At 44.6% G+C, this 17,036-nt stretch overlaps 1 protein-coding gene across 3 annotated transcripts in view; it reads right to left on the bottom strand.

Annotated features, from left to right (window-relative positions):
• Window positions 1–1,045: 1,045 nt before the first annotated feature.
• SLIT3 (slit guidance ligand 3) overlaps window positions 1,046–17,036 on the bottom strand; it is a 537,543-nt gene continuing 521,552 nt past the window's right edge. For all 3 annotated transcript variants that reach the window (XM_052816501.1, XM_052816502.1, XM_052816500.1), the window contains 4 exons: window positions 10,674–10,828; window positions 8,019–8,304; window positions 5,595–5,803; window positions 1,046–4,450 (listed from right to left, as the gene is read on the bottom strand). In XM_052816501.1, the coding sequence (XP_052672461.1) occupies window positions 4,212–4,450; window positions 5,595–5,803; window positions 8,019–8,304; window positions 10,674–10,828 (889 nt within the window). In that variant the 3' untranslated portion in view covers window positions 1,046–4,211. The remainder of the gene's footprint in view (window positions 4,451–5,594; window positions 5,804–8,018; window positions 8,305–10,673; window positions 10,829–17,036) is intronic.

The following is a 17,036-nucleotide window of genomic DNA, read 5'->3' on the forward strand; positions in this document are numbered from 1 at the left end:
GGAATAGACAGTTTCTCTGCATTGTTTGCCTCAGACTAGTGGCTAAAAAGCAATTCCTACAGCACTGCAAGCAGAAGCACAAACGAGCATTTTATCCTTGGGCTGCGATTGCTTGAATGCTCACTGAGGAACCCATGCGCTGCAAATCCACGAGCAATACTAAATAACTGTTGTGCAAACCAGTTACTTCAGCCAGTACCTAGAAATTTTTGAACAGTTCCTGCTAGCTTTTTTAGTGGGCTCAGCTGGGTTTGCTTTAGGTGAAAATGCTACCATCTGCTACAATTACATAATTAACCTTCATAGTTCAGGCTTAATGATGCTTATTATGGCTGAGTGTTTTTATTGGCTGAGTGCTGTCACCAGTTTTGCATGGAATGGCAAAGGCAACTGTAAGGGCTGTAGTTTGAAGCATAATTAGCAATATGTGAGCGTTAGACAGGGGCATGGGTGAGGGAAGGCTGAGGACTAGGTGGGAGCTTCACTTTGTTGTATGCTAAGGCTGGAATGCAATGAACACAAGAGGTCTATTACATCTGGGTCGCCAATAATGATCAGCTACAGAGGTGTGGCAGCAAATTTGGAATATATGTGTGTCAGGACATCACGAGATCCCTGTCATCCACTGTTGGCTGTGTGACATCCATTTCCTCAGTCAGACCTTCTCTGACCCCAATTCCCAATATTTCTTCATTTACTCTATCGTTAGTTAATGAGTCTATTTTGCTGCAAGCCTTTCTCAAACAGTTAAAAAAAAAAAAACCCAGCAAATAACATATTTCACTGAAGAAAATGCCCAGGCTCAAAAATTATGTGGCTTAATTCATCTGTGCGTGTAAGACTCCTAGAAGACGAGGTTGTGATGCCATAAGAATATGTAACCACTGTTCATACTACATTTAACTACAGCCATTCTCTGACTGGATTTGTCCAAGAGGAACGTCTGTAGTTCCCCCATCATTTTCTGTGAGCTACCTCACAAACTCTAAAAGGTCAGACTCAACAACTCAAATACACATAGAAATAATCTGCATCACAAGGTGTGTTACAATCTTCCATAACCCAACAATTTATTTAAACTTACATCACAATGAGAATCTATTAATAAAATACATCAGTTCACACCAGTCTGCATTGCCATTTTTTAAGGGTAAGCATCTTTCTTCACTTTATATTAAAACTTTATAGAGGTAAAAACTACTGCATTGTACCCGCAGTTGTTGAAATCTATTGTAACATTAGGCAGGTTACAGAGGAACTTTCAGAGCTAATTACACTTCAGTTAACCTCACATTTTTGGCACATCTGAATGCTTTTTATTTTCTTCTTAACATAAAATAATTCTATAGCAAGTCAGAGAATCATTGACATAAAGCATCACTATCGAATGGCAAGTGCTGCCTAAAAGCATACAAAATTTGCATAATTTGGTTACAAAATAGATATTCTTAGTTCTTTATCCCAACGCTTAACATTGAAGTGCCATGACAGAAAAGGGCCAGGAACAGGGCCAGCCTTGCTGAGTTGTTGCTGGTCACTTTGCTGCAAGGCTTTGCTTAAATAAATCCCAGAGTGATGTGTCAACAAGATGTTGATGGCTTTTGCCTTGCCAGTCAAGGTCCATTCCTTTTAAAGCACCCTCCAGCAGGTGCGAGGCCACGAGTAAATGTCACCTTCCTACTCATACATGTTGCTGCTCAAGGGGCAACGTGAACGCCATTTTGGGTGATGTTCAAGAGGGGCTGTGTTTCTGCAGGCCTTGGCAGTTTAGTGGCTACAAATAGTGCAGTAGAGCACACAGAAGGCTTGTAAGCCACTGCTCAGTCTGGATTTCTTCTGCCTGGCACCATAGCAGCTGCTTCTTTAGAAATTAAAGTGTTTTAAGCTGGAATGAAACATTAATGGTAGTGGTGTGCCAGGCACATATTTGCCCAAGTGCCTGCAGTTACTTGCACAAATTTTTAAAATGTGTAGGTTGTGGGTTTGGGTGGTTTTTGTTGTACACCACAAACTCCAGCTGCTATGACCTTCTGATGTTATATTCAAAATACAAAGCAGCCCACAGTACTTGCAACCAGGGTTAGTTTTTCCCTGGCTCTTGAGCTGCATGGTTTCAATGAGAGTTTAGCACATTAACTAATGATTGTTTCATGTTTCACTGATTGCAGGCTCCACATACTGATACTTATTTTGTGAGATGGCTATTGTATTGGTTATGTCCCTTCTGCTCAAGTTGCTCTGGTAGTAATAAACAAATATGAATGAACTGCTGCAGTTAAGGAGAGATGTGACATGGCAGAAAACAGCTAAGCATGTTAGAGCTTTCTGGTTGCATGATAACTAGATGGACACTTTAATGGGAAATAAACACTTATACTTGTCACGGCAGGGTTGCATTCTGTGCATCTTTCCAAAGCCCCAGTCAAACAAAAGCCCCCTTTTCTTGATGCAGCTTTCCTACTCATCCTTTGCTGAAGCCCCTGATCTGAGATCTTTCTGGTGAGACCAGTGAGCGTTCCCAAAAGGAGTTTATGGCTGCTAGGAATCATCACTGACTTAACCTCTCTTAGAGAAAGAGAAATTGAAGAAAGGACCATAATACTTGCTATATTAGGGAAAGAAAGAAATTACACTGATAATGGAACAGTTGTTGATGGGGATGTTTGAACCTAAGAAAAACTTCAAGGTATCCATGGTAATCTTTGCATGTACTTACTGACCTTGAAAGGTAGCCCTGCCAAAAACCCTCCAAAAATCAAACTCACTCCCAGAGTCAATTGTTGCCTCACATTCACAGTAAGAATTTATCCCTGCATTGATTTCCGTTTCCTATTCAGTGTTGTCCCTGAACACAGCTAAAGTTAATGGGAGTCCTTTGGGAGGCACAAGTGCAGGATATGAAGCAGTGCAGATGGAAAAGCTTTGGCTGAATTGGTCAATCTGCACCAAATGCGAGAACAGGACAGGATGGAGCTGTGACGTCTCTCCTCGTGCAGAGAAGAGAGTGCTGCTAAGGTGGACAAATGTCAGCTGAATACCTTCACATGGATATAGTGCAACTTCTGCTCGTTTAAAAAGCTGTGGAAAAGTAGCCAACTTCTCAGTACCAGAGTGTGGATGAACAGGCAGCTACCGCCCAGCTTACACCCATGGCTCAAGTGACAGTGGGAGTAAAAGCCATTACGTTGCAGGTACGCTCTGGCACCTGCAATACTTTCATGCTCTTTACAACCTTTGCAAGTTAAAGTGTCAAGGCGTGAGAAACTATGTAGCAGTGCATTCCTTATATTTCATACACAGAAAAGGGCTCAAGGCTGGGAGCAAGAAGGCACAAACTTGGGAAATAACATAGCTGAGGAGTTTACACAAAAGTACTATGTCATTTATTAAGCATTACTTAGCACTTATTTCACATTTCGCCCCCAAATTTCCCAAAGCAACATATATTTCCCCACTTCCTTTCCCTTCGTCCCCTTCTTTTGGATAGAGCTGCCTGTGCTCTATAGATACATTTGCTGAAGAATATAATGTGAACACAGATAAATACAACATACACAGCAAAAAATGTATTATAGTATTACAATAGTCAAATAATGTAGTTAGCCTCAAGCTATGGCAGTGCCTACGTGCTATAGGGAACCAGTTCAAGAATAGCAAGCGGAGCCACTGTACAGGAACAAAACAGCGTCGGCAGTGTTAGGCAGAGCAAGGGACCGAGGGGGAGGCTTTCTCAGGGTGCCTGAGCAGGCGAGATGGCTGTCAGTCATGGGGATCCTCTCTCTTAGGAGACCCACCCAGAGCCTCGGAGATTTCTTCAGCCCGTATCAGTTCTGTGGCAGGTCCTTGGAACACCTTTATATTTGTTCATTGTGCATACCTATAAAGTCACCCCCGGATTTCTCCTGTTAGGCTATGTTTTCTTTATATTTTTTTTTTAACTTTTAACTTTTGAATTTTTTTTTCTTACAACTGTTAAAAAAGTTTCATGGTAAAAATAACTCACTATATGATACATATACCCAAAGTGGTGCGATACTTTATATAATAAAAGATGAAAATAGTCACTTTCCATAATAAAAATAAGTTCTATTTTTTGTTTATTTTACAATATACTTAATAATTCTTTTCTTCTTCTTCACTCTGAAAGTAAATAGGTCCCGTTTTGATAGCGCTTCTGAGTCGATTAAAGTGGCAAGAGACTGGAGAATGGCTTATAAGCATTTTGAGCAGCCACATTCCACATGTCTCTCCAGTTCTTCCGTGAAGGTGGAGCCATCCACGCACTGGAAGAAGTATTTCCGCCTTTTGCTCCGGAGAGGAACGCAGCACTGCCCGTTGCCGCAGCTGCCACGGCATTCCAGGCGGGGTACTTTGGAGGCAGTGGCACATGATGTGTAGCCCTGCTGCTTACGGACTACTTCTCGAATTATCTCTCCTTGGCAGAGATTCTCTGGTAAGACAACAGAGATGTAAAGGAAAAAAAATAAATGCGGTAACTATTTTGCCAGATACAAACATCAGCAAACAGCCCTCTACTTGTAAAGACATTCAAGCCAAACAGATGGCATGAGAAGGACCTTAATCTTTCACTGCTTTGTACCTGCCATCAAAACAGAGCTTGTGTTACACAAATGTGTAATATCCGGCACAAGGCAGAGGCCAAGGAGGCCTGCTGGCTTTGATCAGCAGTTCTGGAAGTGCTTTAATGAATGCTGAGTGTTGAATCCTGCAACACTCTTGCAAAATATGAATTAGTTTTACTACCTCTGCTTCTCAGGATCAAAGGTCAGCCTGCTCTGCTTGACATTAGCAATCTGGGATACCTGAAAATGTCTGTGCTGTTCTGCAGTCACTTTGCAGCAGCCAGATACATTTTGGTGAGGCTGTATATGTGTATAATTTGGAAAGTCTGTGGTTCATTCACAGGAAAGGCACAACCTAAATAAAAATAATACAAGCCAGCTCCTTTCTTCTGTACAGGAACAAAAAGAGGCAGAAGGGATGAAGTTAGAACTCACTGAGTTTCCAGTGAGTGTTTTCAGGTCAGGGCAGAAGAGTTGTGCCACTGCCCGAGTAGGAAAGTCCAGCATGATCTGTGGGATTCCCCAGGAAACCCGCCCAGCTGCATCAGAGGGAGCAAGCTGAGGACTTTCACTGCCACTTCAGATGAGCAGTACCTCCTGCCTTCCAGTTCCTGCTCGTGTCATCTACCAAAGCCCTTGGTATGCAGGGTGAGACCTCCTTTCCCAGCACTGCAATTAACTGATCACTGCTTGCTGAGGGTAAACCTCACAACAACCTCTCCTTCAAACATCCCACCAGAATCCTGGGAGCAGCAAACCTTGAGGATTCAGGAGACAGAATAAAACTCTTCACTACAGATGTCCCCCTTTCCATATGTTTGGATAGTAGCTAGCTAGCTGTTGTGTGGTTCTTTTCTCCTCCCTGTATTGCTCTGCAAACACTGACTTAGCTTTATCTTCTACTCTTTGCCATTTACCCCCAAATACAAGTCACATGGAAGAGAGGTAAAAACAAAGGTGTAAACCAGAAATGCAGCAGATCAGCATCCCGGGCCCTGCGGCCAAGCGTACCTCTGTCACAATGTTCTCCACTATAGTTAGGATCGCATTCGCAGTAGGGTTCCCCGTGCTCGGAAATTTTACACTGCCCGTGGTTGCATTTCAAAATCCTGCAGGGATTTGAGGAATTGTTCTTCTTGTCACAGTACATGCCTGTGTAGCCCTCCATGCACTTACAGGTGTAAGCAACACTGGCTACCGTGCACTTACCATGCAGACACCTGGAGAAAGAGAAACATTTAGAGCTGGTCTGTGTTAGACATGAAAGTTCCTTTTCTCAGGGTTGTTTGGTTTTGACATTTCTGCCCATTTAATTCCAGGATACTAATCCAAAAACAGAAGTTCAGTGTCAAACACTCTGAAGAAACTGTGAGCTTTCAGTGAATACTGGATAACGTTCAGAGAATACATTTAGAATTTGTGATCCTAAGCGATCTCTTTGAAAAACATTAGGCTCCTCCGTGAGCATGGACCAGCGTTTGGCATCGACACAAGACAGCTCACATTTACAGCATCAGCACATGGAACTAAGTGCCAACAATCCAGCTGCATGCCCAGGCTTCCTTAGCAGAATTACTCTACAAATAGTATCAGGTGATGAAAAACAGTGTGATAAATGAAGGTGCTTGTGGAAAAGCTACGCGTAGACTTATTGATGGCCAGTTGTAGTTCAAGGGTTCCCTGGCTGCTGTGGTGTGCAGTAAGCTTTGGTATTTCTGAGGAATACCACAGGGAGGGGTGTTGATCCTTAGCAGGTTGACAGCATCCCCGCTTCTGCGATAGGGACAGACTTGAAATGGACTGAGGATAGGGAAGAAAGCAACACTGTCCAGCCAAGGAAAAACTGCTCAGGGCTTATAAACCTTTGCTATATCAGGTCCTACCTGACATAAACCCATGTCTTATTTTTATTTATTTTCTTTCTGGTACATTAAAATTGTTCCCTGCTTATGTTGAATCCTCGTACACTTCATTTTTAAGCTTTGAACTAAAAAGCACAAATAATAAAAGCAGTTTCAGTCACGTCAAGACATGCAAAATACTGTAATAAAGGGAGTCACAGTCTATACAAAGCAGTATTTTCTGCCCCACTAACCAAAGGTGTGCTTGGATAGTAACTCTTGTTATCATCAACTACCTGTTCTTTACAGTTGCATTTCCTCACTGAGATTAATCTGTGAGTGTTGGAGCAGGCACCTACCCGCACGGCACTGTAGTCCCTTGGACACAAAGGGCTTGGGTTTAAGGAGCCAACTCCAAAAGGCTAAAGTAATTTAATGAAAGGTGGGACAGTATGCGAGCATTAAAAATACGCGCAGCTACTTTCCTTAGCATGGGGGCTACGTTCATGATTGCATCACTCTCCTTGGATTATGAGAGAAACAATCCCTCATCACGTAAACATCTGCAACTGCCTTATTTTTCTCTGTCCAACTACAACAGCTTCATGCTTCATGTTGGAAATTCAAGGATACATTTGGGTCTCTGAGTGTTTCTTCACTTAGGTCTTCATACCTTTGGTCTGTAAACTCTCAGGTGCTTCTCACCACCTTCCAGGGTTCAGTACTTTGCAGAATTAGACCCAGAAGCAAGTCTAAAATGGTACCTGTGCCAAGTTAAATTTCTGCCCTTAAGAGAGTGATTATTCACTGTGTCAATTTACCTGTCAAAAGTATGTGCTTGTGAAAAGCCCCTTCCACAGGTAGTGCAACCAAAGTAGCTTCTAAACCAAAAGTACTTCCATCTGCTTACAAAACAGCACTGAACTAAGCAGACTGCTGGTCTGCGTTGGACTGTTTCCTTGTGTACTTGCCATAAGCAAGCTATTCATCCAGTGTTTCTGATGGAGATGTGGTTATTGAGCCTTTGAACTGTGAATGCCTTACACTCATGCTCCCTTCGCATGCAACTCCATGCTATCCCTTAAACTTGCACTTTAAAGTGTTTCATACTGTAATATTTGTCAGCTATTTGGGAAATTTAAAACTGTTCACATTGGAGTGCATAATGGTCTTCAGGGAGTTAGTTTGAATACTGGGTCCAATGCTGCTACGAGCATATCCCTAAAATGTGTACCTCCTGCTCACAGGTAGCTCTGCTCTGAATAAGTGCAGGCACTCACCACCTCAGAGGTAAGCCATACCCATTAACAGGAGTTTTCATATTTTAATGCCTAGAGTCACATCTGAAAGTATGACCTGCAGTATTAACACCTTAGCTCCTCTAGGACAAAGAGCTTATCTGGAGAGTGAGCAACATCAGAATAAGATGTGGAAATTGAGAGTTGCCATGGATGCTGACTCACAACTGTCAATAATTTCATGTGGGAACCCAGCACCTCCAAAAATAGTCAGATGTGGTTTTACAAGATGAAATGTGAAATATGCATTAGCTGTAAAGCTTCCGCTCCCCCCATCAGCATTCATTCAAGCTTACTTGTGGTTAAGACATGGGTCTCCAATTTCCTGGTCACACAGGGGGCCTGTCCAGCCTGGGTGACACTCACAAATCACACTTGTTTTCTCTAGGGACCGGCAAATACCGTGCTTGCAGATGTTACAGGATTTGCAGCCAGGAAGGACTCCTAGTGACTGCTGTGGTAAATCCTTGAAATCCTGCAGCTCGTTATTGATGCGGACATCGTGAATACATCCGTGAAAACCATTTGGTGTCTTATCTGCACCCTGGCGCAGTGAAGATAATCCAGTAGAGGTCGGGATCCCTTCAGATAAAAACAAAAAGGGAAGGTTTACTCACAGTTACAATGATAGTACATAAATTATAATTGCTAATGTTTCTTTTGTCACAGCCCCTTATAATCTTTAAAGAACTAATTTGCATAGGACCTTCATAAGGTAGCACAGTCTCGTTGTCCTCATTCTGGAAATGGAAAGAAACAAAAATAAAATCACTTGCCCAAGCTTATGTAGGAAGTATAGGACAAGAAAAAGAAAAAGCCCTTTTTTTTTGGCCAATGGCCATGTGTTCTTGTCCTTAGATAATGCTCCTTCTGTCTATAGTTTAATAGCAATTATCCTTCCAAAAGGTTTGAGAATGTATTTACTTGACAGCAGGTAGCCACCACCTCTGGGATACAGCAAGATAGTTAGGCATTACAAGATCACAGCATTAAGACGAGGAGTGGTAAGAGTGCACCCCATCGAAACTAGTGCCAGGTGAACACTAGAGACAGGGAACAGCACTTCGGGGGGCCAGGCCAAGTCTTTGTGGTGAGTACCCTCCATTTTGCTAAAGCACTTGGAAGAGTTCATATGCTCAGATGGCCAGCAGGTTCTTTTGGATGTTGTGTTACGCCCTCCCCACTGACATCCTCTTGGGCTGTATAGATGCATTAGCATAGGCAAGTGCTTCCATTTTCAACAGTGTAAGGCCTCTGAATTTGCTATCCGTAAGTAACTCCACTGTTAAAGATGGTCTTAAACCAAAACCAGCATCTTTGTTTAAACCTGTGTTAGGAGGAAAGTTGCTATACCAGGTGATGTAGTTGGAGAGATGGACAAAATCGTGTCTGTCTTAAAGCTTAGCGTAGGTTAGGAACAATTGCTCTGGGATAATTTAATCAATTACTTTAATTAAACAGGCTGCAGTGGAAGGGCAGCTGGCATCCATGGGAATGCTACACACAGAGAGGTGGCACATGCAGAACAGTGATGGTTTAATGGGCAATAAAAAAAGTCTCCACTGAGCCCATGACTTCTGGTATCCAATAGTCCTTTATTTCAGGTCTCAGGTTTGTCCTGTGAATGCATTTTTGTAGGTACCTTTTGAGAATTAGTATTGATCCACAATGCTGATCCATTAACAAAACTTTTCCACGTGATTACTTCCCAAGTTCCCTGGGTATAAATTGCTGTGGAGTTGGTATCTTTTATGCTGCGCTGGAGGGAGAAATTGTGATGGCCTCAACAGCAGATTAGCTTTGATTCATAATGCTCTTCAATAGCCTGTGACATTCTTAATAGGAGCCAATTATAAAAGTTCAGCTCTGTACAAAGCAAGATTAGCCAGTTTTCTGATTTACAAGTGCAACATTCAGGGTTCTTTTAGGAAAGTGTTATTAAAGGAAATTATTTACAAAAGGCTTGACCAACACCAAGTGAGGTTGGTGAGAGTTTCTACTATTGGCTTCAATGATCTCATTAGAAAAAGCCCAAAGACTTTCTCAGTCTATTATTGTTCTGCTGACTTTTGTATTTAGAACAGGCTGACTAAAAAATTCAAGAACTCCGTGTTACCCAAAGGGAGATATTTCAACATTCAGTCCAGAACAGACCTAGCGGGGGGTTCTGGCAAAAACAAATCAATTGGGCAGAGCACAGCCTTTATGCTGTCTCTCATATCCAGACACCTAATCAGCGGGATACTCATTATTCTGGGCATCTGTTCCCCACCCCACTTGGCCCCTCCTTCCCCCAAAAATCAGTACCGAATGTGAAAAAACTTCTTAACTGAAGTTTGGTCAATTCTAATATCTTTCTAATACTGAAGCTCTGGCTTCAGTTTCTAGTGAGAAAGCTGTTAGCCAAGAAGTTCATTGTCAGCTTGTATGTTAACATGGTTTGGAGGTTTTAATCTTTTTCCCCCCCCAAAAATTGTACACCTCTCTAAAATTTCCAGTGGAAAGACCTCTCATTTACGGTATATTTAAACCTACTGACTATTGATTTGCTTTTTTGCCATGACTGTTTGTGACACTTCCATTGTATTCTTCAACCACGATGTCTTGGTGCCAGCCAGTTCTGAAAGCTTAGAAATGACAAACTGATTGTTCTTGCCGTGGCTGTATAACATAGAAACTGCCTGCGCTGTGCTGGGGTTAACTTCCCTGGTCTGGCGTGTGAGCTTGTGCTGGCCGTGCGGTGGGGTGCTAGTGGACTATGGAGTACAAAGCAGAACAGCAGAGGTGTGGTTTCCAGGCTCTCTGTTCAGGGAAGCAACCTCTGGCAGAGAGGAAAGGCAAACTGCTAGTTTCTGCACCCTGCCCCTGGAGAGTCCTCTCCAGAGGATGGAAGATGATTTGCTTCTGAGAAGACATGCTAAAATCTCAAAGTCCAGAGCAACTCACTATACCTCCAATGTAGAGGGGTGTGTTGAGGCTGACAGGAGACTGTTTCTGGAGTTTTCCTAGACTCTTGGGCGTCCCCTTGTCCACCACCAGGTTCAGAGTTTGATTCAGCATCACAAGTTCCACACTATGAAACTGCCCATCATTTACTGTTTCCACACTAAAAGTAAAAGAAAAAAAGAGAATTAGAAGATGACGTTAACAATGAACTGCGTCTGCTTCTGTGACATCCTGTGTCCCGGTAATACACCTTGCAAGGCACGGCTCCCATTCTGTGCTCCTTTACGGTCACCGTATTCTTGACATTTCTTCTAGCATGAGCCTCCAAGGTACAAATTTAAACATTGCTGATGCCTGTGTAGGTAGTACCTACAGATATATAACACTTGAGAGGACAGGTAATCAGAATAGTAGCTACTGTGGTTGTGTTTCCCCAGGCAGAAAAGCAAGGGGGTAGCTACATGATATATTGGCTTTGGTGGCAAAATTACCTAAAATCCCCTATTCTGTGCTCTCAGCTGCAGCTTGCTCCCCTCTGTCACACTGCTTGGTGCCCATTTACAAGCTGGATCACTGAAATGATTTCTTCTTGTATGGTTAGTTTAAATGCAAATTATTTCACAGGGGCAGGGAGGGACTGCAGTTTGGGGCAAGAGACAGCAGGGGCCTCTGAAACCAGCACTTCCTCACAGCAGAAGTCTCTTGTAACTACGTGCTAAGGCATAAGGATAGGCTGGGTTTCTTAAAGCCCCAGAAGGAACTCAGGAGGTTTTGGCTTGTAAATGACTGGGGTACTTCGTTCAATACAATACAACACAACACAATACAATACAACACAGCACAATACAATACAATACAGTCATACCTGAATGCAAGGAAAACTGACAAAGTGCTACTCCTCTTTGAGAAACGTTTAGGTGTAGATTGAGGTCTGAGAACAAGACAGCAGGAATTTGGGGGGGATGACAGGGAGCAGGTAGCCATCTGAGCAGACAAGGTATTAAAGGCACCGTGTATTTATTGCTCAGGTATTTTTAACACTGATTTTTCAAATGCATGAAGCCTGCAGTGAGTCAGATAACAGCTCTTTGCTAGTCTGCACCACATACCATCTTCACCTTCATGTTCAGTTCAGTCTCCCAGAAATTAAAAGATGCAGTGGTACAATTCAATCTGCATCACACTATCATTTTTTATTTTCAGGGCAGCTTCAGCTCTCAAGCCTTTATGCTGCCTGTTGAAATTCTCTAGAACAACTTGATAACTTCATGCACTCCCAAAAGCAGGGAGGGGCAAGGGTGGGATTACCTGCTCTTGAGCAAAGAGGGTTTCAAATTAGGCTGGTAGTTATAGATGTGATGGGACATTTCCCCTGCTGTAGATGTAATTAAATGGTACAGCCTCTGTTCCATATGCATGCAAACACCAGTGCATAATGAGAATCTAATAGCAGTAGCAGTTACAGCCAAAATTAGACTGTGGGCTACGTAAACTGCCCACATGCACAGTGTTGCCAACACATCTTAAGCTTGGCCTGTGAGCACCCTTTTCCAAATTCCTCCCGGCAGGCTTGCTAGCTGGGTGGTGCTTCTCTTACATAAGGATAAAGACAGAAAACACCAACTGTGGGATTTAGGCATCCTGAGATACTGCTTAGCCAAATCTGGATTTGGGATTGCTGCACAAGTGGTAAATACCGTATTAAAATGTAAAAGGTTAGTTTTAAGAATGGGTTGCTGCTCATTCACATGGCCCGTAAGCTCAGCATCCTCTCTCAGTAAGTTACAAAGTCATAGGTCAGATTTCTTTCAGGGGTTCTGTAAAGCTGCAATGTAGATGTCTATTTACCCAGATTTTCTTTACTATCAGTGGAGAGAAACCGGCACACTTACAGAGTGACTCATCTCTGAGGATGAATCACCTTTTAGATGTGTCCACCTCTCAACTTAGATGACGTGCTGCCCATCTTTAGTGCCCAGTCCTGCAAAACTGATGTGTAAGGGCGGTGTAGCATGGAAATAGGACCTCAACTTCAGAAACAAAGTACATGGCTTCAAAATTACCAAAATTCAGTTGTTCCTAGAAGAAGTTCCATTTTTATGATGTTTTACAGTAGACCTGACATAACCAATTATGCCTGAGCAATGTCAGGCAGAAATTCAGCACTGCAGGCGTTTCTGAGGATGTGCTTGTTTAAGAAGAGCGCACAGCTGTTTCAGAACTGAGCTAACGTGCCTCTACAGTGCTGCTGTCCCCACAGGTTTCTGGGATGAATCACAAACACATATGCCTTTAAAAGTTTATGTAAGATTACAGAGGTTATAAGATGACAGCAGTATATGAGCACCTTTATGGTGTAGCTTTACATAAACATGAGGTAAGTTAATTCTGCCACAGAACAGCTCCCGGGAAAGCTCTACTGGCTGAACTGCTCATCCTTGACGTGCAGGAAAGCAGCTGGGCTGCGGTTCCTGCCTGTCCTCAGGATGGCAAGAGAGCCCCTGGGAGCCAGGTCTCAAGAACCTGGGGCTGATGGTACTGACTGAAGTGTTTTTAAGGAAAAAAAAGAAAAAAAAAAGGTTTAACATTGTGCAAAAATCCAGATCCAGTTGATCCAGTAGACAGTCTGGCTCAAAATACAGTCATATCAGGGCCACTGCAAGGGCAGTGAGTTGCGTGGGCTGGGATAAGAGGCTGAGGACTTATGCTAGACTCATTGCCAAATTGTGATGTAGCGCCTGCAAGTCGGAAAACCAAGCCTATCATCACCGTTCCCGAGTCCACTGTGTTGGGGCCCACACCTCTAGCAGGCTACTTTATGGATTGACAACTCAAATAAGTTTGAAAACAGCTGGTCCAAAGTTTCTGTTTAGATATTCTTGAATTCTGTTAAGTATCTGCCACATTACAAGAAACAGCTGTGTTACAGCAACGTGCTGACCGGGTGATCCCTATGTACTCCCTGCATATCTAACTGTTGTGTTGCAATGCTTAATTCATATGGGTAAACTACTTTGACTTCAAGCTGAAAGGTGCGAGATAAATGGAAATGCGTATTTGTAATTGTTAGTCTATGCAGAAGTGCCAATGAAAGGAAGAAGTATAGCCAAAACCCATCAGCTCTGAGAGCTGAGCATTGAGGAGGTGGGATGGATGGCTGTACGACAGGGAACCCTTCCCCGGTGGGATCAGTATCTGAAGCTAATGCATAAAACCACATCATTATCTGAAGAAGGCCAAGCTATGACCATTTGTCGGAGGACAACATTATCATGTCTGGCAGGGCTGGCTCTTCCCTGGGCCAGGATTTCACAGGCATTAATCACCCACTCCTCCACAGCATGTGCTTTTTCCAGATTATGCCTTAGCTATCAGGCAAACAAAAGTCTGTGTGTCCTGGCAATGGAAGCAGCCGCCCCATGTGGTGCTCACGCCTTTCAGCGTACCCAGGGCTGGTAGTTTTGCTGGAAAGAGAGTGAGAGGTCCCTGTCCGTAGGTACCTGTGGATGAATATTACTCAGTTCTGACTATTTCACTTTTTAACTCCGAATTAAAATAATCTGTGCCTGGACTTTGAGAAACAAAGTAACTTGCAGCCATCACCCGCCAGGGCAGTTTTGTAAAGCAGATAAAGTCAAAACAGGCAAAGCACTTGCTTTTTGAGAAGACGCAGACATATGATAGAAAAGCTGAATGTGGACGGCCAGGACGGCAGAAAATCCCCAGCCGGGAGATACTTGTGTTAAAGCACTTATTGCTGTTGCTGACAGAAAGACATTAAGATGCCCTTGGATTTTGAGAGAGACAGAGACAACATCGGGGGAGAAACCAGCGGTGAGAGAAAAGCTGTATGAACTCTCCTCAGAGCCTCTTGTGTAGCTGGGCCTTTAGGAGACTCAGCAATCGTCTGAGGCAGCTGGAGACAGTGGCTTGGCTGGAGATGAAGGGAAGAAAGCCACAGACGCCGAGCAGCGCATCGCAACGCGGCTCGCGGCACAAACTTGCTGCGCTCGGCTTTTTTTCAAGGGGCCTCTCCCTGACCCAGCTCTCTGCAAGGGTTTCATTAAAATCTTAATTGAATTCTTATTGGGGATCAGGTGGTCTTACCGAGCTCTTCCTCCTGAAACAGCCTGCGGTACGTCAATACCCGCCTCGGAGTCGGGGATTACCGCCTTTCGTCAGCAATCCCGCGCTGCGGCCTCACCGCGCCCGGTGCCAGAGGGCGCAGGGCTGCGGGCTTTAGACCCGCCGGGCTGACACCGCCGGCGCTGTGCCGAACGCCAGCCGCGGGACTCGGAGCGGGACACCGGGGCGTAAACCCGGCGGGGCTCCGCCGAGCCCCGCGGCGGGGGCCGGGGCGGCCGGAGCGGCGGCGGGCGGGCGGCAGAGGGCGCCGGAGCACCGCGGAGCGGACGGCGGCGCCCGGGGGCGGCGCGGCCGGGCCCGCGCCTTCCTCCCGCCTCCTCCTCCTCCTCCGCCTCCTCCTCCTCCTCCTCCTCCCCTCCCGCCGCCGCCGCCGCCGCCAGGGAGGGATGCTCACCGCCCCGTCCGCTGCCCAGCCTTGCACCCGCTCGCTCGCTCGGGACAGGGACCCGCAGGAGCTTTTGTAAGCTGATCGGGCAGGTTTGTTTTGGCTGGCTGCTCGGAATTGCTTTACTGCTGCAGATCTCGCCGTGTCACGCAGCCGGCAGCTGACTTGACGTTACCCAACTCCTTCCTTTTTGCAAAGGTTTTCATGCTTTATGGTTAAATCAAGGTAATACGTCTGAGCAAAGCCAGGGAGAGGGGAAAGGAACTGACGGAAGAAGCCAAGGGGCTGCTAGATTTGAGCCAGCTGCTTTTCTCGGGGGCGCTAGCAAACCAAGGCCTGGCTCCTGAGATTTTTCCAAGCTATTAAAAAAGACCGTCATGAGTTTTTAGCCAACTTCCAACTTCCAGCACCATTGGATGTTATGTAGTTTGCAATACATTCTTGTTGGAAAAAAAGGGAGGAATTATGTTTGAAGTGTAAACATTTGAAATGTAAGCAAGGATTTTCAGGAATTTAATAATTAAACTTGCTAAAAAGTAAGCAGTAAAAGGAATCAAAAGACCGGTTTTATGTAACAGAGAGAGATTCTTCAGGACCCAGGAACTGTTTCTCGTACTGCAAGCAGCAGTCCGGTGAGGGCCCATCTCGTCAGACGTTTCATAGACTGTATTCACAGTCTTTACAGGACCTTCACTTGAGTCTCGTTACAAACTGGATACTGAGAAACCGTTTCGGTTCCCTTCCGAGTGTAATCACTTCAGGTCCCTTAAAGTATTCATCTTGAGGGAAAGGAAGTAATGCACAGCCAAATGCAGAGCGTTGGCAGGAGGATTCCTCCGGATAGCAGTGCTGTGAACCGATCCCAGTCGGAGCTGGCTGCCCCGGGAGCCCCCCAGGTGCTGACGAGGGGTAGCTGCTGTCCCGCAGTGCCCTGCCTCCCCAGCAAAGGGGACACGCTTGCTGCTCCTTGACCAGCAGCACCCCTTACCTTTCTCTTCTCCATTACACTCGTCTTTTCATAGCCCAGGTTACATGTCCTGCACAATCTATTACATTGCTTTCATCAAGGTTAACCCCACTGAGAGCTGGCCATGGCATCTGATCCGATTTGGCAAAAAAAAAGAAAGAGGAAAATACTGGGCATGTGACGAGAGCCCAGCTTCCAAAGCTCATGAGAAGGCCCTGGGTCCAGCACCTTCTGTTCCCTCTGTGCCCAGGTGGGAAGCTCAGACCTGCCCTCACAGGGAAGGGAGGCCACTAGAGAGGGCTCTATGAAAGTGTCATTGAAATTTCATATCGCAGGGAGCTGGCCTGATCTGTCAGAGCAATTCCAGCAAGATGAGCCGATGGACCCATTGTGCAGGGCACTGCACACAGGCCCTGGACACAGCCTCTGCTGGGGTCTTAGACTCCAGAACACAAAGAAATTAAGGGAAAGGGATGTGTATTAAACATAAACCCCCAGGGAATATATAAAAGAACTGATTTCCCCTCTCGTTTTTTATCTATTTCTCTTCTCCCTCCTGTATTTTCTTTCCCCTCTACTCCAGTCCCAAGCACATACAGATGTTATCAGCACTGACTCCCCTTGCTCTAATACCCATGAGAGATTTAGAGCTGAGCCACTGCAAATATGCCAGTGAACAGAAATGCATTAAAGGATTAAAGCATTCAATTTGAACTTGTAAAATTTGGGCTTTGGGGTTAGTTTTTTTCACTGACATGTAATATACCTTTAGTGTAGACAGCAGAGAACAGCAGGGCGGAGAAGTCAAAAACAAAAATAGCTTTAAGTATCACAGCAAACCATGTCACTGAGGAAATGTATAACCATCAA

This window comes from Harpia harpyja, chromosome 20 (assembly GCF_026419915.1).
Source record: "Harpia harpyja isolate bHarHar1 chromosome 20, bHarHar1 primary haplotype, whole genome shotgun sequence".
NCBI lineage: Eukaryota > Metazoa > Chordata > Aves > Accipitriformes > Accipitridae > Harpia > Harpia harpyja.